The sequence below is a fragment of the Amyelois transitella genome, chromosome 10 (assembly GCF_032362555.1).
Source record: "Amyelois transitella isolate CPQ chromosome 10, ilAmyTran1.1, whole genome shotgun sequence".
Classification (NCBI taxonomy): domain Eukaryota; kingdom Metazoa; phylum Arthropoda; class Insecta; order Lepidoptera; family Pyralidae; genus Amyelois; species Amyelois transitella.
The window spans coordinates 1706942-1729098 of record NC_083513.1 but is presented as its reverse complement, the minus strand read 5'-3'; the positions used below and the strand labels follow the sequence as shown (position 1 = coordinate 1729098).

The 22157-nt window shown below is 36.3% G+C and overlaps 1 protein-coding gene across 5 annotated transcripts; it reads right to left on the bottom strand.

The window, feature by feature from the left end:
- Positions 1-1301: 1301 nt before the first annotated feature.
- On the bottom strand, positions 1302-21730 carry LOC106136813 (lipid storage droplets surface-binding protein 1). 5 transcript variants are annotated; one of them, XM_060946292.1, is made up of 10 exons: positions 21433-21730; positions 17825-17961; positions 12461-12570; positions 11319-11504; positions 9950-10130; positions 7355-7542; positions 6226-6407; positions 4936-5002; positions 2894-2992; positions 1304-2156 (listed from the first exon to the last, which is right to left on the bottom strand). In XM_060946292.1, coding segments are annotated over exons 2-10 (1122 nt in total). In that variant the 5' UTR covers positions 17826-17961; positions 21433-21730; the 3' UTR covers positions 1304-2048. The 5 variants fall into 5 exon arrangements, with proteins under 5 accessions (XP_060802274.1, XP_060802275.1, XP_060802272.1 ...); XM_060946291.1 differs by lacking the exons at positions 17825-17961; positions 21433-21730 and adding an exon at positions 13530-13820 and having other exon boundaries at positions 1302-2156; positions 9950-10109; XM_060946289.1 differs by lacking the exons at positions 17825-17961; positions 21433-21730 and adding an exon at positions 13530-13820 and having other exon boundaries at positions 1304-2153.
- Positions 21731-22157: the final 427 nt, after the last annotated feature.

Genomic DNA, 22157 nt, shown 5'->3' with positions numbered 1-22157 from the left:
ATACTTATGGTACATAGGTATTTATTTATTTATTTTATAGTATTAGATACGGGATTCCCGTATATAGATACGGGATAGATTACACAGACGGAGTTAGCCACGAAGTAAGTTCAAGACTTATGTTATGAGATACTAACCCAACAACACTATATTTTATAATAAATATCTATTAAAATAGATAAACATCCCAAACCCGGGGCCAATCAGAGAACTCTTTCACGAAAAAAACTTCTGAACCGATTACGATGAAATTAGGTATGTAGGTAGCTGAAGACCCAGAATAACATATAGGCTACTTTTTATCACGGAGTTCCCGCGGGATTGATAGGGTTTCCATGCGGACGAAGTCGCGGGCGGCCTCTAATTAAACATAATAAACTCTCTAAGCCCTTGCTACGAGTACTTTGCTTACTAAGTATTTCTACAGAGCAGTTTAAGTGAATTTAAGCTACCAAATTATTCTCGTAAAAATTATAAATAATTGTTTTACATGCTCGTAACCTCTCATATTTGTGTGTTTTGGTTCAACCTCCACTGTTATGTTTTAGAGCCCAGAGTCCTTCTCCTTACCTCTTCTTTCGCCTAATAATAGATAAGTAGCTAGCTGTACCTAGTATTAGGCGAAAAGAGTATTAGGTATTTAATAGTTTTATCAATACTCACACAGTGGACCTTACTTTGAGGGTTAGACATGGTCTATTCCCACGGGAATTTGGAATAAATCTAGCAAGGTATCTAAGGTAATCCAAACCTCAATGTTTTCTTCTTTATGACCATCAAGATAATTTTGTTATATTATTGTAAAATATTTTTGATTAATGATGAGATCATGAGAAAATTCTTATGGACATCAGATTTTTTTTTAAATTATTTTACGTCAATTATTGAAATAAGTCACTTCACTTTTCTTTTGCAGAATAGAGGTGAAAGGTGTGAGAATTATTTTAATAATTTTTGATATTTTTTTGTAGAAAAGAGTTTGAGTTGGTACTCTTTCACACTTCCAAAATTCAAATGTCACACAATATTCATTCGTTTTAAAAACCTGAATTGTCAAGGCAAGAATTACTTACCTTCATAGGTAGGTAGGTACCTTCCAATTAATCATCCTAATAACATAGGTAAGTAACGACAGTATTAAATACTATGCTTTCCTTCACGGATTCATCAAATTCTATAGTTTCTTTTCACTACGCGAAAAATAAAATACCATTGGTTACAAATTTTCCAAGCTGTAGCGATATGAAAACACCAAGAAATAATAAAAATAGTTTATTTAAACAGGCATATAATAAACATTTAACATTATAATTAATCGATTACGTTACGTCTTTTATTTATTTTATATAATAAGAAAATAATAAAAAACAAAATAACAATCATCAAAAATACACAATTGAACTGTAAATTATTAGCTCGCTATAAAATTTTTAATATTTTAAAGCTAAATTATTCTCTAATTTAAAGCTAAATTAGTAAATTCTATGCGTTATAAGTATATTTTACGATTAATTATTAATGATTAGGTTTTAATTAACAGTCGAAATTAAAATTAAAGAAGGTTATAAGAATTACATAAGTAGGCACTTAGTAAAAGTAATACGTATAATAGGGTTTGAAATTGAACATAAATTTAACATGTTAATTAACGATCATTGCTTATATTTAGATAAATTAAATCAGATCACGTAATAAAACGAACGAAGAATTTCCCTCCAAAAGTTTTCCCTTCTAGTCACGTTTGACCATTCAGCGCATTTTTTTTTTTGGTAAATTGATAGGCATATAACAACCACCAATTCTAAGATGCCAAAATTTTAATCAATAAATAAAAACATAAATCATTTTAACGACAATAATTACTTCTGATTAAATAAAGTACAATATTTCAACGTAGGTAGAAAATCAATTACTTATTTGAATTTTGTGTTTTTTTTACATTTCATTTATTTTTATTGGCAAAGACAACTGGCTATGGCAAAAATTGTAATTTATTTAATCAGATCAAGCAGCTTCTCCATAAAGCTATATCTCCTAGAGGGGCTGATTCAATTGACTCCGTTGATGGACGCGAGGTCGTCTCTGTGCTCGTACGCAGATCGCGGGGTAATTTTTTCTCTCTCCTCGTTTCCCGCCAAAAAGATAGCAAGGTGCTCCTGGGGGAGGGGGAACTTATGAAACCTTCACAGTGAGACAATAAGAAAGATAATACAAATATAAACGGCAACAAACGTTTGCCTTGACAAAACCTGAAATAATAATAATAAGTATTTTTGGACTCTGAAATTGATATCAACTAGGTATTGTTGTAAGACAGAGCAAATCAAATTAAAAATTGCTTAAAATAGAAACAAAGTTCAGGTTTTATAATAATTCAGTATAAGGTAAGCGTGCAACCTTTGATTTAAGTACGCATATTAAATCTTTATCATAGTTACATAATATGCTTTAACAGACATTTGTCATGCTAACCTTGTGTCGCCCGCCGTACGTACTACGGTGCCAATAATATAGCATAACAACTGCATAGCTGGTCTTGCCACTAACATTTCACCAAAAATCTGGAACTATAGCTACCGTCCCTACAACACCAGCCGCCCACTGACACACTCACCAGGTAGGTCTTGGAGGTGGCCTGCAGCTGCTGCAACAGCGCTCGCAGCTTACCGCGCCACTCCCTCACCTCGTGTGGTAACTATAGCTACCGCGGCTCTGCCGGTCCCTACAACACCAGCCGCCCACTGACACACTCACCAGGTAGGTCTTGGAGGTGGCCTGCAGCTGCTGCAACAGCGCTCGCAGCTTACCGCGCACTCCCTCACCTCGTGTGGTAACTATAGCTACCGCAGCTCTGCCGGTCCCTACAGGACCAGCCGCCCACTGACACACTCACCAGGTAGGTCTTGGAGGTGGCCTGCAGCTGCTGCAGCAGAGCTCGCAGCTTACCGCGCCACTCCCTCACCTCCGTCATAGCTGTCTCCACTGGCATCGTCTGCATACGGAAATTATTTGTTGATTATCTGACTCTAAGCAGATATACAAGGAGAGTGTGGAGGGAAAGGTCGGAGTGGGAAGACCTAGACGAACGTATCTTGATCAAATTAAGGACGTCCTGGTAAAGGGTCAGGTCAAAAGTACCCGAAACCGCCGAGCTTGCATGAAAAAAAAAAGTTATGAATGTGGATGAAGCGAAGGAAGTATGCAGAGATCTTGGCAAGTGGAAAGAAGTAGTCTCTGCCTACCCCTCCGGGAAAGAGGCGTGATTTTATGTATGTATATCTGACTCTAGCTGTACCCGCGATTTCGTCCGCGTGGAATAGTTATTTTGGGCATCATTGAAGCCTTCAAGGAGGAATAATTTTCCCCGTTTTTTTCATTATTTCTTCGCACCGTATAGATACAGCGTGATGATAAATAGCCTAAAAAGCCTTCCTCGATAAATGGTCTACTAAACACAAATATAATTTTTCAATTCAAACCAGTAGTTCCTGAGATTAGCGCGTTCAGACAAACTCTTCAGCTTTATAATATATTTGTATAGATTTACATGTGAAAGAACCACTGCAATGAGAATTACACCATCTTGTGGGGACTGTGACTTTATGAATATTTGAGGCCGTGGATTGAGTAAGTCAGGTCTCGTCTGAACTTCACAACCTTTGCAGAGGAACACAACCTATACTCGATTATGGTTAGTTATTAGTACATATGATCACGTCCACATCCCTTGCGGGGTAGACAAAGCCGACAGTCTTGAAAAGACTGATCAGCCACGTTCAGCTTTTATCTCAACTATATATGCCGTGTGGTTTTCGGCATATGTAGTTGTGATAAAAGCCGATACAAAAAAGAATAGGACCACGCCATCTCTTTCCCATGGACGTCTCTAGGCGATGGGCTGGCAACCTGTCACTATTTGAATCACAATTCTATGACCAAGCCAAACAGCTGTACGTGGCCTTTCAGTCTTTTGATGGCTGTTGGCTCTGTCAACCCCGCAAGGGTATATACCAGCATAGACGTGATTACATGAGAAGATAAATACATAGCACGCTACGAAAATGCTGGATCCAAAGGTCGGAGTGTGATGTTCCAGCAATGACCCACTACACTCATAACTGATAGGTTTGACTTATCGTATGATCGTTGTTTTTATAATTATTATTATAATTACAAGCCGATTATGAAACTAGTAACTTTCCCATGTAAGAGACGCAATGAAATAGCTGAAAGGTCAGTTAGAAAATAAACATTATGATAAAATTAATCGTTATTTACTATTATATTAACACACGATACTCACGTGCCAGATTCTTGGTTAAGCAGGATGTTAGTAATCTGTGTATTTTATAAACATACTTTTTCAATACCATCTACATTTTTAAGAGAAATAAAAGGTTATTATAGATATTTATAGGTAGTTGTTAATAAAAACCTTGAATTTACTCTACAATGCGCATTGGCATCAGCTATTGTTAAATTTTTATAGTTGAGCTTTTTTTTTTGGAACTCGATTTTGAGTTCTTAAAAAAAAATTTATTAATTTTCTCAAAAAAATTGTATGGGGTTTAAAATAAACACCCTGTATATAAAACAGACATGATAATACATGAGTCCGTGTATAATAAAATGGAGAAAATTATAATTTATAAGAATTAGTTATTTATTCTACTTTCAGAGAGATTTTACTAAATAAATCTGACAATAAAAGTCCGTAAAACTGCTTCTAAGGCTCTTTATCCCACGAAATAAATAAAACAGCTAACATACAAAGACTTAAAATATAAGACTAGCTAATTGAATGCCCAGTGTGAATGTGAAAATTCAATGAGTTAACATCGGGAACTGACTATCAAAAGGTATGGTGATGACATTGACATGAACGTGCAAGGATTTCCTCGAGTTGAAATCCGCGGGCCGCCGTGACAACACTACCTTCAGCAGGGCGTCGGCGGCCGAAGACAGGTGACTGCTCACCACTGACAGGCCTTGACGCACATTCCTGTTGGAGGAAACTTTTATTATTGTACCTTCTATATAAACATACATACATATAATCACGCCTATATCCCTTACGATGTAGATCGAGCCAACAGTCTTAAAAAGTCTGATAGGCCACGTTCAGCTGTTTGGCTTAATGATAGAATTGAGATACAAATAGTGGCAGGTTGCTAGCCTGTCGCCTAATAGAAGAATAACAAGTTTATAAGCCTATCCCTAAGTCGCCTTTTTCGACATCCATGAGAGAGAGATGGAGTGGTCGTATTCTTTTTCTAAAAAAAGCCGGAAACCACACTGCGCTATATAAACATACATACATACATATGATCACGTCTATATCCCTTGCGGGGTAGACAGAGCCAACAGTCCTGAAAAGACTGAATGGCCACGTTCAGCTATTTGGCTTAATGATAGAACCGAGATTCAAATCCGCTATATAAACATTACGAAAATTGAGATTTTGTGGCCATTCAGTATTTTCGAGACTGTTGGCTCTGTCTACTCAGCAAAGGATATAGACTTTTTTAATTACCCCGTATACTTTATTTGCTTGTCTCTTCATATCTACAAAGTCATCGGTTTAGGGTACTTTTGGCGTGCCCTTTTGACAAACTCTTGATTTGACCATGGAACGTTTGGCACAATCTCTCTAACCTTGGCGTGCTCCCAGTAGCACCCTCCGCCATTAAGCTTCGGGGCTGTGGGTCCTCCCTTTCACACTCTATACATATATATATATAAATTATAAATATAAATATATATATATTTGCTTAGAGTTTTGTTGCTGCTTTCATTCATCCTCCAAATGAACTAAGCGCTCCGTATTCTATTACTATCATTAAGTATCTACTTTTTTTTTTATTGGACAAATTACACTGATTGAGTTAGTCTCGAAGTAAGTTCTTTGAGACTTGTGTTACGAGATACTAACTCAACGATACTGTATTTTATAATAAATACTTATATAGATAAACATCCAAGACCCAGGTTAATCAGAAAAAGTTCTTTTCTCATCATGCCCTGGCCGGGATTCGAACCCGGGACCTCCGATGTCACAGACAAGCATATTACCGCTGCGCCACAGAGGCTGTCAGCTGTGACTTTCAATCAGTGACTTTCATTACAGCATTCATTCTTTATCCAGTCAAAATGCTGGTCAATTGCCCGGTTATTTTTAAGTTTTGATATTCATACATCATAGGTATCTTTAGTTTTTGTTCTCACCTGGGCAAATCCGTGTGCGTATAGTTGACGAGGTGGACAACCTTGCGAGCCGTCTCCCTGGCCAACAAAACTGTCAACTCTTCCAGTGTCGCCGGCCTAGCCTGGTTCTCAGGCTCTGGGCGACTAAGGGATGCGTACAACTCCTTAGCTTTCTTCCAGGCGAGTGCGGGGTCGGTCGCCACCTGGGACAGTTAATAAACTTTTACGTTAGCATAATCAACATCTGAAAGCGATCATTCATATGTTGACATTATTGTACGAAATTGAAAGGTGTTAAAGGAATATTGTATTTTTTTTTAAGTAAGTCTTAAAAGGAATTTAATTATGACACGATTAATCACGATGTAAGTAATTGACACATACTTACATCAGTTTTTGAAAGAAAATATGGTTTAGGTGAGGGAAAGTATGGGCCGTAAAACACATTTTTTTTTCAGAATATTGTAACTTTGAATAGACAGATCGATATGGCGTAAAATTCTGATCTGTTTCAGCCAAAAGCGGTGATTACGCCTTTTCTACACTGAAGTATCGATATATAAGGTCTTGCCGTTCCATTCTCACGGACCAAGATGACAATCTATTTTTTTCTCGTTGACGAGGCATGTGTTTTGCCTAACCCATCTCAATTTTTTTTGTTTAACCGTAATATTATAAGAGAGGGTAGCTATAGTCTATCAAAGTTCCACCCTGAGCAGGTTTTAGGCAACCTTTTTAAGTATAATCGTTTTCTAGGACTCCTGAATTTTAGGAATCCAGAGCCGAGTCTTGTCGGAACTTGATTGTGTTTTATCACGTTGTTATCACAAAACTAATTAGTCCAGCAAGTTTATTTTAAATAAATCTCTCATTATCATGTTGTTGCATATCAAAAAGTAATCCGAGGCCACGAATATATATAAAGGCTCTCGTGTCTGATAAATTTTGGTAATCAACAAATATTTATGCATATTTTTAACTCTCTACGCAGAAATTACCTACATATGTGCCCAAGTTCCCAAACAAATAACAAACTTTCAAGAGATAGGTGATTCGATAAAATTTCGCCAAAACAGTAAAATCGTACATCCAAAAAACTTATAAATGTAAAAATTATAAGCTTTTAAATTCATAACCTAAAAATACTCACCAGCTCAGCAACGTAGACCAACACGTGGATCTGCTCCTTAATAGCCTTGGCCTCGGCGAGGGCCTGCCTCGTGAGCCGCCGCTGCAGCTTGCGCCGGAGCCGCGCGCCGTGCTGCACGGCCTGCGCCGCGCGCGCCCGCCCCGACCCCCCCTCCACGTCCGCCTCGGGCCCCGTCACTATTATCACCACTATTTAATTATTTATTGATAGCTGAGATTAAATTTGGGCATCGGTGGTCGAAAGGTGATAACTGACTTTAATAAGTCTTAGTTTCGAAACCCATTAGGTACGACCATGAATATTTTCTATGGGTTAGTTTCATTGTTAACCGATGCTCTTATGGTAAAGACAACGACGTGTGAATCTGCTCTTTGATAGCCTTGGCCTCAGCGAGGGCCTGCCTCGTGTGCCGCACGCCCTTTGCAGACAGTCGCTGATAATATACACATGCATAGAATCACGCCTTTATCTCTTAGAGAGTAGACAGAGCCAACAGTCTCGCAAAGACTGAAGTATTTTTTTTTCCAAATAAAGGGAGCTTATTTAGCAGTATAGCACTAAAATCTAACATTGTATAGGGCAGTACCTCTTACATTATGTAAGTACCTACTACCTATTATGCCAGGTTCATACAGTTATCAGAATTTTGATATGGAGGCCGTCTAAGTGTCACTTAATTAAGGCCAGGAAAACATCGTCTACCCGATTTCTAGATATACTATTAGTCATTTTAACGGCACAATAACTTAAATTGTGCAGGATATAGATACCAGTTAATTAACTATTTAGAAGGCGATATCTTAGGCCAGAGTCCATCGGTGGGCGGCGCTGATAAGGAGTAAATTTGTCACCAGAGAATGATAAGGGATGCTGCATCTGCCTATAGGAGTGATGTCATCGAAAGTTCCGGCATTCTATTTATAAGTTCATGATAGTAGGAATGATCCGAAGGAATTAATCAGTTATTAAAGAGAATAAATGAGAGGCATATAAGTTTTTAACTCATAGGTAAAGCTCTTTGATAGGAAGGCTACAGGATTCTGCAAATATATTGATATTCATCGAACTTGAGAGAAGAAAGAAGACAGAGGGAAAGAATAAACCTCCAAACTCGACATTTTAAACCATTTGGTAATTGGTTACTACACCGAGGTAAGATGTAACCTGCTACCGTGGGTCTCTTCTGCTTTTTCTGTTCAGTTCTTGGTACAAAATTAGAGTAGTCTTGAAACTTAGTAAGTAGTTCAACACAGTGACCGATGGTGGGAAAAGATACTATCATCGAAAAACTTTATTTCCCTTCCTGAATTTAAAAAATACTTTTTATTTCACAGATAAAAAGCTTGAGGTTTCAAATTTACCTACAGCAATGAAGCGCATAAGCCGTACCTTACATTATCTGTTATTGGCAGAGGTACATTGATGTAATAACAGTGTCAAAATGTTAATTGTATTCCTGATAATAATAATTGGACGACCTAGAGGCTAGAGGCAAGAAGATAAACCTAGGAATAGTCTGTTTGATACGGGGCTTGGCGCTTTGATGGCCGGATACCTACTTGTGTGTATTAAATCATATTCCCGATTGACTAATTTATTTGTTTGTCCACAACAAATTATGTTTGTAATATTCCATGACTTGGCATTTATAACATAGTGATTACTATATAGACGTGATTATATGTATGATTACTCTCATTTTTATATCTCTATTAAGTAGATATTTGCATAGTTTTGTCTGCAAGATTATTTGAGAAATGTAATGAATAATTTTATTCATAATATGGGGACAATTTGTACCTATGTAGTATAAATATACTACAGGATAATACATATAATACACAATGTACCCTTCTACAACGAAATATAAAGAATGTTCTTTTTTTAACAAAAGACCAAAATAAAAAAAAATATAATCTTATCGATTCGGAAATGTTTGTAGTGATAATTTTGATTTGCGATAAAGATTTACTTACTTAAAATTTTATTGATGGAAACTATGATAATAATCACATTAAAAATAATTTTATTGTATTTGAAATAAGTACACCAATAAACATTTAAATGCTTTTGAAACAAATTTTGATGTTAGGTTTTCCAGGCATGCCTTAAGCCCATATTCTAAAATACCTCCCACTTATAGCCATAAATTACAGTAGATGAAGATTTTCAATTTTTTTTTTCTTTTACCTGTAATTATAAGGTTGTCGGAAATTGCTTGATAGCGGTAGTAAGCTTTGTATCATTGACATAACGGTTTCAATTTGTTGTTCAAAATAACAAGCAACATGGTAACTACACAAGCAACTACTGTGCCGTGTGGCTCCCGGCACCAATACGAAAAAGAATAGGACCACTCCATCTCTTTCCCATGGATGTCGTAAAAGGCGACTAAGGGATAGGCTTACAAACTCGGGATTCTTTTTTAGGCGATGGGCTAGCAACCTGTCACTAGTTGAATCTCTTCTATCGTTAAGCCAAATAGCTGAACGTGGCCATTCAGTCTTTTCAACACTGTTGGCTCTGTCTACCCCGCAAGGGATATAGACGTGACCATATGTATGTATGTAAACTAGATTAATAGTCTGCGCTCACCATCATTGGCGTCCTGGTGGTCAGGCGGCAGGTACTTGTCGACGTACTTGTCCGCGGTGGTGAGCGCCCTGTCCAGCGCTGTGGCGGTCACGGCGGTCACGCGCGAGTCCAGCACGGCCGTGCCCAGCTGCTTGACGGAGTCCGCGCGACGGAGCACATACTGCCGGGTTTCCGAGTACATCTGTTTTGTGTGAATGTTAAAAAGACTCTTTGTTAAGTCTATGAAGGTAGTTTTGTAGCTAGAAATGAGGCAGAGTTAAGAGAATTTATTCTGTACCTAGTGTATCAAAAAATACCAAGGCTGCTTGTCGGAGTCCGCGCGACGGAGTACATACTGCCGGGTTTCCGAGTACATCTGTTTTGTTTGAATGTTAAAAAGACTCCTTGTTAAGTCTATGAAGGTAGTTTTGTGGCAAGGAAAGAGGCAGAGTTAAGAGAATTTATTCTGTACCTAGTGTATCAAAAAATACCAAGACTGCTTGACGGAGTCCGCGCGACGGAGGACATACTGCCGGGTTTCCGAGTACATCTGTTTTGTTTGAATGGTAAAAAGACTTGTGACACTAATGAAAATATCTTCATGATCTTTGTTAAGTGTATGAAGGTAGTTTTGTGGCTAGAAAAGAGGCACAGTAAAGAGGAATCTCTGCATGTATCATAATTTATTCTGTACCTAGTGCATCAAAAAATACCAAGACTGCTTGACGGAGTACCTACATACTGCCGGGTTTCCGAGTACATCTGTTTTGTTTGAATGTTAAAAAGACTCTTTGTTAAGTCTATGAAGGTAGTTTTGTAGCTAGAAAAGAGGCAGAGTTAAGAGGAATATGTTCTTGTACCATAATTTATTGTGTACCTAGAGTATTTAAAAAAATACCAAGACTGCTTGACGGAGTCCGCGCGACGGAGGACATACTGCCGGGTTTCCGAGTACATCTGTTTTGTGTGAATGTTAAAAAGACTTGTGACACTAATGAAAATATCTTCATGAACTTTGTTAAGTCTATGAAAGTAGTTTTGTGGCTAGAAAAGAGGCACAGTAAAGACGAATCTCTGCCTGTACCATTATTTATTCTGTACCTAGTGCATCAAAAAATACCAAGGCTAAGTCATATCAGGCAACCGTTTCGCAACAAGGGAAAAGTTTTTTTTTATGATTTTATAAATTGTGATGGGTCATCAAAAAAGAAAAACTTATTTCCCAAGTTGTGAAGTCAACAATCAAGTGGTGACTAGGACGAAAATAATTAAGTTTAAAACAGCAGTCTGAATATTTTTATAAGCGTTTTGGAGGTTCTTTAATACACATAGGAGATTAAACAGATATTGAAAAAATAAATTGGTAACCTTTTAAATATGTTCATCTTACCGTCTGAGGAGGCAAATATATAGACGGGACGGTCTTTTCCACGATGTCCAGGGATTTGCAGAGGAACCTGTCCAGCTGGTGGATGGGACTCTCCAGCAGCATCACCGCTGGAAGGGCCAGCTGGGCCCCGGTCGCCAGGGACCTCTCGCCCAGGGAGAGATACCAGCGGAACAGGGGGTTCGATTGCTGGGTAAAAATATTATTTCTCAATAATATAATCACGACTATATCTCTTGCGGGGTAAACAGATATTGAAAATACTGTAAGACCTCGTTCAGATGTGTGGATTAATAATGGATATGAGATTCAAATAGCGACAGGTTGCTAGCCCGTGGCCCCACATGAAGAATCTCAAATTAATATCCTTTTCCTTAGTCACCTTATACGACATCAATGAAAAGCATATGGATTGGTCCAGTCAAAGTTTTAATATTTCCTGATTTTTATTGCACATAAAAAAAGGAGACATGTTTGATCTTGGTTGAAATTTTCTACGTTCTCCTTATGTCACACCTGGTAAAATCCTCACTTCTCTGGAGTAAAGCCCGGGATGCGTTTGAGCATGATCCTAGATTGGGTCAGTCAGGTTTACAGGAAGCGACTCCCGTCTGTCCGCAACCATTGCAGGAGACTTGTTACCCATTATGGATCATAATAATAAAAGCTGAATGCGACTTTTCCCTATAAAACGTTGCTTTGTATGGGTGCTTCTAAAACGCTTAAAAAATAACAGAAAATTTGTAATAGAACTTATATTATTTCTAATAGAACGTGAAGAAATTAAACTTATGCAGAGTTTGTGTGATTTTTTTTAATTTAGTATACATTTTATCTACCACCTATGATATAATAGCAAAGAATACGAGTATGTTGTAGTAGATCATGGACGTAGAAAAAAAGGCAGACGTAGTGTGCCTTGAAAAAAGTGAAGCATCGTAATGGTGACATTGTACGTACATATGTGTGAATGAGATAATCTATCACGCATCTTTGTCTTAAGGGCGGCCGACTCTAACAGTATTGGTGAGAGGGTGCGTGAGGCATGTATATATATATATAGTGGGCATACTATTGGTGCTTCATTTTGACGTGTAGCAATACTCCGTCCGCCTTTTTTCTACATCCATGTTGTAAATATGTACCTTGATCCTGTGATAGATCTTCTCAGTGACATCGATCCCCGACTCGACGATGGGTATAGCGGCGACTCGCGACACCGCCTCCAACTTTAACGTGGGTTTTTGTTCAGGCACTAAACAGACAAAAATATATTGTTAAGAAGGTATGGGAAGTAAAGAGGCGTGCTGAGAATGTCCTTTTATTTTAAAAACAGAATAGATATTCCAATTTGAACCTTCTTCAAAGAAAGCTGAGGTTCGTATTTAAGCATACAAATCACATGTTCATTTTTGTTACGCTTTTAATTTGCCATAATGAATCGGTTTAATTTTATAATTTATAACTATGTTGATGTACAAAGATTTAAATGACTTTTAACCTACTGACATTTGACAATGCGCATTTTAATTATAATGCAAACTTAAAAAAACAGGGGAATCCCTCCTTATTAATAGTCGTATCGTAATAATTTTAATAAAAATAACTATTTCTTAGATCAATATTTTTCAGAAATTTAATTCGAAAATGAACATTTGAGACGTATTTTTTTTTAATTAAAAAAATATAATGTAGTTTGAAGTAGGTATTAAAAATTTTTTGAGAAAATTTTTCAGAATTATGTAAGCATCAACATATATTTTTCATGTTGCCTATAATTACGTCAGAATACTATATAAAACTAAGCTTAACTTATGCTTAGGTTCCCAAGTTTTAGACACTTGCTATATAAATCGGACTATAAATAGACGCTTATATCATTTTGCTTATCACCATGCGCCTGCGCCGCCCGCCTCGAAGCCCGGCGCATCCACCAAATAATCTCTTTTATTGCTCTTTTATCGCATCAACTTTCGTAAATAATATCTTCCAGAATATTGTAGACACAAATAGTTCGTAAGTACCTAAATAAATTATAAATAAGTTCTAATATAAAAAACTTAAAAGCTTTTAAAAAATAAATAATTGAGTGTTGAACGAAGTAGCTACCTTCTATATTAAACCATGGAGAAAGTAAGTACGTAATAACGAACATTATAACGATATTATTCACATGTGTTAAATTATTATTTTTAAATTATGAATGACACGTACTCTTTGTAGGGCTCCCTTGACTCTGGTTAACCGCTTGTAAGTATGCCTCAGCTTTCTTAGCAATGGACCCCTTGACCTTTTTATTGACACCAAAAGCACAAGACCCGTTAAAGGATTTTTTATAAACATCACCATTTCCCGCCATTTTAGTCGTCACTGTTATTTTCGCGCGATATTCAAACGTCATTCGATTTATTTCTTTTAATTTTAATTTCAATTTTTGTTATTTTTTAATTCAGCAACACGATCGATGTGGCCAGTGCACAGATTACATAAAACTAGTGAATTCTCACGGCGCCAAATGATCAAGTACTTAATGTGATGTGATCAGGGGTTATCTCTGGTTTTAAAACATCGACATATCTTTAATGAGATACTCAAGTACTTACATACAAATTGAGAATTAGGTCATCAATTTAATTGGCGATGACATATGTCCGGATAAATGCCTATTTTATAGTGTATTTGGACTGACACACTGGTCTAAATCAACGTGATGAAGGTTAATCGAGATTGTGAAGATATGTATGCAATTCAAATTGAAAAATATGTATCTTTATATAAATAAAACCAGTGTATATCAAAATGTACTCGCAATCATATTATATATATGTAGCTGTGTAAATTTCTACACAATAATTACAAACACATTACAAACAAACATAGGTTCTGCATTTCTAAAAAAATCAGAATAACCAGAAATCAAATTATTAGATAGAAGTATTTTTGCCCGTTTACCCCGGCACCTATAAAATTGATACAATCATATCAAAAACATCGTAATTCAACATATTAAAAAAAACGTAGACGTGTCTACGAGGTTCTACGAACAACTACGAGTTTGCTACGAAGTTTCTATGAAAAATGGTAGACAAGTCTTCGTAGACAATGTATTATTTAAAAAAAACATATTTCGCTCTGCAATTTGACATAACATCAATGGTGGTAAGTATTAAGCAATTTATAAAATCCGCCTTCACCACCGTGCTAACTTAAATCTGATTGTTCTAATTATATGTAGGTAGGTACATTATTTATTTCTTAGTATAAAAGCTGTAGTTTACGTTACTTCTGGCAATTTATCTAAAATCTCCAGAAGTAACGTAACGTTACTTCAATATTTGATTCCAAAGAATCAAATTTTAAATTTATTCTTTGGAAACAAAAATGTATGTAAAGAGTATGGGTTTAAGATAAACTTAGCGGTTGTACAATGATAAAACATGTCAGTCACCTTTACCTTTTGTAAATACAGATACAAAATAATTCAAAAACAACATAATTATCGTGGAACCCGGATGTTATCGACGACTACATGTTGTCCATTATCGGAAACCGTTTTAACATGATCCGGGAAGAAACTAAGTAGGTTAGACAGACAAACATACAAATAAGAGGCCAAAGGTAACTAATAATTAAGGTCACTACACTACACAACAAAAAAACAATTGTTTATTTCTGATTAGTTTTTAGGGTTCCGTACCTATAAGGTATTAACGGGACTCTATTACTGTCTCTCTGTCCGTCCGTGCATCTGTCTGTCACGAGGCCGTATCTCATAAAACGTGACAGCTAGAAAGTTGAATTTTTCACAAATTATGCATTTCCGTGGCCGCTATAACAACAATTACTAAAATAAATTAAAATTTTATACAACTGTAATTCAACTGATGCACTTTATGATATGCAATAAAGATTTTGAATTGAATTGAATAAAATTCAATTCAATTTTCCCTTAAACCTTTCTGTCCTACCAGTAGAAATTAACAGAGAATAAATAATTTATATTAAAAACATACTACATTCCTGCTCAACCATTCAAAAATAATGTAGTACTTGAGTCTAATGAAGTTTTGAATGAATGCCTATTGTGTTATTCTATTATTATACTTTAGTTCTAAATTAAGACACATTCACAAACTATTACAACAGAAAAATAAGACATATAGTGCCGCTAAACGTTTTTGGTAATCGGCTAAAAGAATACTTAACGGAATTTGATATTTGGTACATAAACATAACCAGACTAGGTAAGTCTCGACTAAAAAGCACACTTCTTTTTTCTGCAAAATTCTCACAGGAGCAAATCCGGCGCACAAGTGAACGTAAGTTAAAATGCTGCAGCGTAGTTTGTTCCGCCGCTTCCCCTTCACCTACGCTTTGAAAGCGGTAGCAAGTATAAGTTAGTAGTTAAGTTGTATTGACGTCAATAAACGATACCTTGTATCCTATTTTGTAAATAAATCTTTTTCTATTCTACCAATTTGAATATTAATTTACAACTGAATATATAAAGGATCTTTATGTTCCACTTAGTGAATCATGGCAATAACTCAAGTACTTGAATAATAAAAAAACAATTGAAAACGGTTAATTCTTATTATATTTATTTATTGAAGTAGGTACTTTAGTTGTTTTATTAAAGCGCGGTATCTCCGCACGTTATCACGCGCAACCCTTGAACTTCCATTCATTGCAATCAAAGTCACTAAAGTTAGTTGGATGGAGTTACAAAAGGAATATTTTCAAACTGAAGCACGTCCACAAGGGATATAGACGTGACTATATGTATGAACGTATGTAGTGTGTCAACAATTTTTTTTTTAAATTTATTACTAAACATATAAACGACGGAGTTTATATCCTAATTTATTTAACGAATGAGAGATGTCCAAAGTCTAAGGTTTCGTCCGAGCACTTTGTCTTATACACATGTTTGTTTTTTTTGTTTATGTTATTAGTCACGTCTATATCCCGTACGGATTAGACAGAGCCAACAGTTTTGTAAAGACCAAAGTGCACGTTCATCTGGGTATGTCTTCATTATGTAATTGACATTCAAATATTGACAAGTTGCTAGCCCGTCTCGTACAAGAGTAGTAATCCCAAGTTTATAAGCTTAGGATTATAAGGGATAGCCCTTAGTCGCCTTTAACGACATCCATGGGAAAGATTAGTGCCGGAAACCATATAGTACCGTTATTTTTTTTAAACAGAAAACGGACCATTTTATTTTTTTGTTAATTTATATCATACACGTGGAAATCTCGAGTTCAAAGGTTTAAGATACTATTTTTACTGCAAATAAAAGAGACTCCGAATCCATTGTAATAATTATTGTGAAGTTCATTTGTTTGTCCTCCACTCACGTAAAGATATTTTTTTTTTTAAATCGAAGAAAATGATACTCGTTAACGTCGGTAATTCATTATTCAACGTTTATAATTATGTACCTAACTACACACTTTAAACTTCACAAAAAAAATAAGTTTTAAAAACAAAAAATAAATTATAAGACAGTTTATTTACTACCGACCAATGTCTACCTACAAATGACGATAAAATATTCAAATTATATTATAAACTTTTTTTGGTTCCAAATAACTATTTCTGATAAGTTTTTGTACACATACACAGACATGTTATCTACCTATAAGTATGTACATGTAGAAAGGTCACTCACACTAAACGAATTACGAAATCTTGAAACCCACATGACCTGTGGTGCTAAAAAATGTCTATATTGTAGGTACCCACACGAGGCATAGATAAAAAGCGTCAGCAAATAAAAGAACTAATCTTCTCGACATAAACTTATAGACAATTATATTATAAGTCAGTTTGTCTGTCTATCTGTGACAATTTCACGGTTAAACCGCTTTAGCGATTCTGATGACATTTTAATTAATATGACTTATTACCCGAGCTTAAAGAGACGTGTTTTTTTCTGTATTTCTTTAAGATGAATATCACATTCATTTATAGATAAGAATATGGTAAAGGGCAACTAAGGGAACAAGCATCCCTAGTGCAGCAACTACATTCCCAATGGGGATAAAAGTCTAAAAGAGAAACAATGTAAAAAAATAGTTGTGAGAAACATGTTTAGCAACAAAAAAAAAACATACACAGAATGATTAGTCTAAATTTCTAAGTATGCCTTAATTTAAACTCTTTGATTTTGTCACATACATTTCGAGTACCGACTACCTTAAATATAAGTAGTATTATTTTATTTGAAGGTACTTTCAAGGTGGCCTGTTTCATGTTTAATTTAGTGTCTTAGTTTATTACAAACAAATATTTAACATTTTTTTGTTTAAAGTTCTATAAAAAATCTCACTATAAAAACACTTCATTACGAAATCATGTACCTAAGTAATTGTACTCTTAATCTGATTGCGGACTGTATGTAACATCTATCAACCGCCAATCAAGCTTAAATATTTTGGAAAAATCCGTCAAAATAACCCTTAATAATAAGTAAATTAAATAGAAAATAATAAAACACTCACTGATTGCTTGTTTCGATGTTTCTCCGTGATAATGTACGTACTCTGCAAGTCACTGATGTGGAAAGACGAGACCAATTGTGTTGTGACGTTGATGTGACACCAGATGACGCCTCGCGCGGCCTAAACGGGGATGGGTGCTGAGGAGCGAAGCGGACATTTATAAATTGGGAAGGTGGGTTAAAATTTAAGGTTAGAATTAATTTAGGTGGTTTTTACTGAATTTTTATTTTTATTTTTCCTTTAATAATGTTCTCTTAGTAAAAAAAACCGTAATAGAATAGAATAGATTTATTTTCAAAATTGGATACAAGGTATCACTTTTTGACGTCACATCTTCTTCTTCTTCTTCTTAGCCTTCTTCTATCAGCATTCTGATGTAGGCCTCCTTCATCTCCTTCCATTCTTCTCTATTTTGGGCAGTAAGAGTCCAATTGCTGCCCGCCACCTGCTTGATGTCGTCTTTCCATCTCATTTGTGGCCTTCCCCTGGGTCGCTTTTGGTCCCAAGGTCTCCAATCTAGCAATCTTTTGCACCAAGATTCAGACTTCCTGGCAATATGACCAGCCCATTCCCACTTGAGCTTCGCAACTCTTCTGCCGACATCCGTGACTTTGCTGCGCCGTCTTAGGTCCTTATTGGTCACACGGTCTTTCAGACAGACGCCTACAATTTTCCGCTCCATATGCCTTTGTGCCACCCCAAGCTTGTGTATCACTTCTTGGGTAGTCACCCAGGTTTCGGCGCCATATGTCAGGACGGGTAGTATGCACTGGTCGAAAATTTGGGCTTTTTGTCGTGACGTCAGGTTCATGTTAAAAACATATTCAAGCTTGGAGTAGGCTGCCCACCCCAGTCTTATTCGTCTGTCGATTTCGGTACACTGGTTCTCTTTGCCTATTTTAATTTCTTGACCCAAGTACACATACTTTTGGACTTGCTCAATTTCTGTCCCTCCTACTTCAATCCTGATGTTGTTTTGTTGTTCGGATGTCATAACTTTGGTCTTATCGAGGTTCATCTCCAGTCCTACTCGTAATGATGTGTTGTGTAGGTCCTCGATCATCTCTTGTAGTTCAGTAGGGTTGTCAGCAAATAAGACTATGTCGTCCGCGAATCGAAGGTTGGTTAAACGTGCACCTGATATGGAAATACCTCGTTTTTGCCAATTCAGTTTTTTAAATACGTCCTCGACAACCAGCGTAAACAATTTAGGCGATAGGTTATCTCCCTGTCTTACTCCCCTTTTGATGTTAATAGGGTTTGTCATCTGCGGTATTGACACTTTCATTTTAGCGTTTTGGTAAACTCTGGCGATCAGCTGGTTGTATCTATGATCAACTCTTGCGTTCCTTAGCGAGTTATGTACGGCCCAAGTTTCCACGCTGTCGAACGCCTTTTTATAGTCAATGAATGCCAACCACAGTGGCATTTGATACTCGGTAGTTTTCTCGATGAGGACTCTCATTGCCAGAATGTGCTCTATTGTGCTGTATCCCGCTCTAAAGCCTGCTTGCTCGATTGGTTGGTAGAAGTCCAGTTTAGGTGTTATCCTGGTGGTGATAATCTTGGAGAAGAGCTTGTAGGTTTGTGATAGCAGACTTATGGGTCTATAATTATTTAAGTCCGTCTTGCATCCTTTCTTGTACAATATAATTACCACAGCGCTATTCCAACCTTCCGGTAGATCTCCTGAATGTAGGCATCTGTTGAAGAGAACTATTAGGGCATCCAAGAGTTTTTCTCCGCCTTCCTTGAGCATTTCGGGCAGTATCCCGTCTTCGCCACTCGCTTTTCCATTTTTAAGTTTGGAAAGAGCAAACATTACTTCCTCTTTCGTTATTTCAGGAATATCTTCTGATCCTACATTTCTAATAGTTAAGCGGTTGGTGTGGTCTGGTTCGTTAGTTTTTTGAGCGTAGAGGTTGGAGTAATAGTGTTCTATCACCTTAAGCACTTGCAATCTGTCCACAATCAAGTTCCCATCTTTGTTTTTTAGTTTGGCGATAACTTGGCAGCCGGGCTCGAGTTGCTTCCTAAACACTTTTGGTCCCCTGTGTCGTTCTATTATGGCCCTTACTTTCCTTTCCTTCGACGTCACATCACTTAAATCTAATTATAACTACTACCGCTTCCAAAGCGCATGTGTAGAAAAAGCGGCGGAACAAACTACACTGCAGCATTTTCATCGGACGTCAATGTACAAATATAGATCTCTTAAATCTAAATCATGGACGAATGCACATTGTCTACATTAAAAAACATGAATGAATGTAGAACTAGTAAGTTGTCGAAATGCCGAAAGTAAAAGTAAAAATAAAATGCGTGATGCGCGTGGAGGCACAGGTTTAAATCCTATATCAGCCATCTACTAATGACTTAATTTTTTCAGAGTTATTGAATTTTAAAGGGGAAAAATCCGTAGGAAGTCAGATTTGAGTCCTGACTTTCCCTAATCTAGAATTGAGTTTTACGCTTTAGTTTAACATGGGTTTAGATAACTTAAGAGTAATTATATCTGATTTTATTTAATAATAAAGAGAAGCTATCCTAAATAAGTGAAAAACTAATATATTATTAAATTTTTGATCCCAAGAAAGGGTTCATGCATCTATGGTGTAGGTACCCTAGACTTCTCTCTATAGAGGTGTAGATGTAACTTTGATTAACGCCCAGAATAAAATATAATAACATAACTAAAATATAATAACTAACTATTAAATTAAATATATAGAATGTTTAATTTAATGTCCTAATTGCTCCGCTGTTAACTACTCCTTAGATCGTTAGCTTGGACCATTTAAATAAAGATACGGCTAACTAGCAATAAATCTAAATGCAGGTTAAGACATATCTATGTTTACTGTTTACCCCTATTTATTAATTAATTTAATTAATTACGTGTTCCTAACCTACGCTAAGTTTACCTTTTCAATTTTATTTATTTCGAAAGAATTAATAGCATTTGTAAACAAAGTAACATTATAATAAATTGCCAAATGAAGACACTCAAATGTAGTGGATATGAGTTGTGTATTATTTGGTCCACGAGGTTAAGGTGGAAGGTGGTCGAGGTGGAATATTTTAATTAATTATTTACTTATTTTAATTACTTATTTGATTGATTGAAAGAAATAATAATATATTTCAGTTCAAGGCTGATTCGCTGTCATAGGTGTAGGGTATAGGGCCTTCTAGTGGTTACACCTTCACCTCTCTAGAGAGAAGCCCGGGTGCGTCTTTGGACAATGACCCTGGATTAAGTGAGATCATAATATGCATTAATTACTCCTAGCTCTAAAAGTAACATACAGCAAATTTAAAGTCAAAATTACACAATTCTGGTTTTTGTTCCTGGCATATGTACGTGCGTTACCGCGCTACCGGCGCCGGCGCACACTCCTGATTCCATGACGAGATTATAACGATAACAATTCTCAAAGATGGAAAGTCAATAAAAGAGGCCAGGAACGCTAGAGTGACCACTTATCCTCTATAGGGACACCCCTGTACCACCCACGGGGAATAATAAATTAATAAATATTGCTGTAGCCTCGAAGTAAGTTCGACACTCGTGTAATGATATACTATATTTTATAATAAATACTTACATAGATAAACATCCAAGGCACAGGCCAATCAAGAAAAGTTCGTTTCTTATCATGCCCTGGCCGAGATTCGAACCCAGGACCTACTGCGTCACAGACAATCGTACTACCCCTGCGCCACAGAAGGCGCGTCAAATTTAGACAGACGTTGGAAACCAAAGTCAACAGTGGTAATTGATAGTTTAGCTGAATGACATATCAAATCTTTAAATCTTTTCAAGACTGTTGGCACTGTCTTCCCTGGAAGGGATTAAGACGTGACTGTATTATGTATATATGTATATACACATCAAAAGGCAAAGGCCACGTTTAGCTAGTTAAAGACCTATGCTTAAGTACTCAAAAATAAAAAGGTTTTATCACGGTACAAATAAATTCTTATTAAATGATGATCAATATCTTACAAATATGTAAATGCGTTTATCGTGTCTTATCGCCATGCGCAATTAATAGCCTTATCAACGTTATCGCAGATTGATTGGCGTCGATAAACAAATGTTAAAGTGTTCTCATGACGTTTTTCGCTCTGCACAGTTGTTGGACGAAATAAAAATATAACTATATTTATATTTAAACATACTTTTTTTTTAAATTTATTTAGGAACTTACATATAACCTAATATATAAATACAAAAGAAATTTTTGTACAAAGGCTATTATTAGCGTTTTAGTCTGTTGTTCTATCTGCTACTCTTTGCTACTGTAAGAATTCTCACCCCTTTTTAGTA

Bases quoted from the DNA above. Each gene is read 5' to 3' on its own strand.
- LOC106136813 (XM_060946288.1), bottom strand. From the start codon at position 13,716: ATGACGTTTGAATATCGCGCGAAAATAACAGTGACGACTAAAATGGCG. The intron at 12,571-13,529 runs GTACGTGTCATT...TTGTCTGTTTAG, and splicing joins TCAAGGGAGCCCTACAAAGA to TGCCTGAACAAAAACCCACG. The intron at 11,505-12,460 runs GTACATATTTAC...ATTTTTACCCAG, and splicing joins AGATCTATCACAGGATCAAG to CAATCGAACCCCCTGTTCCG.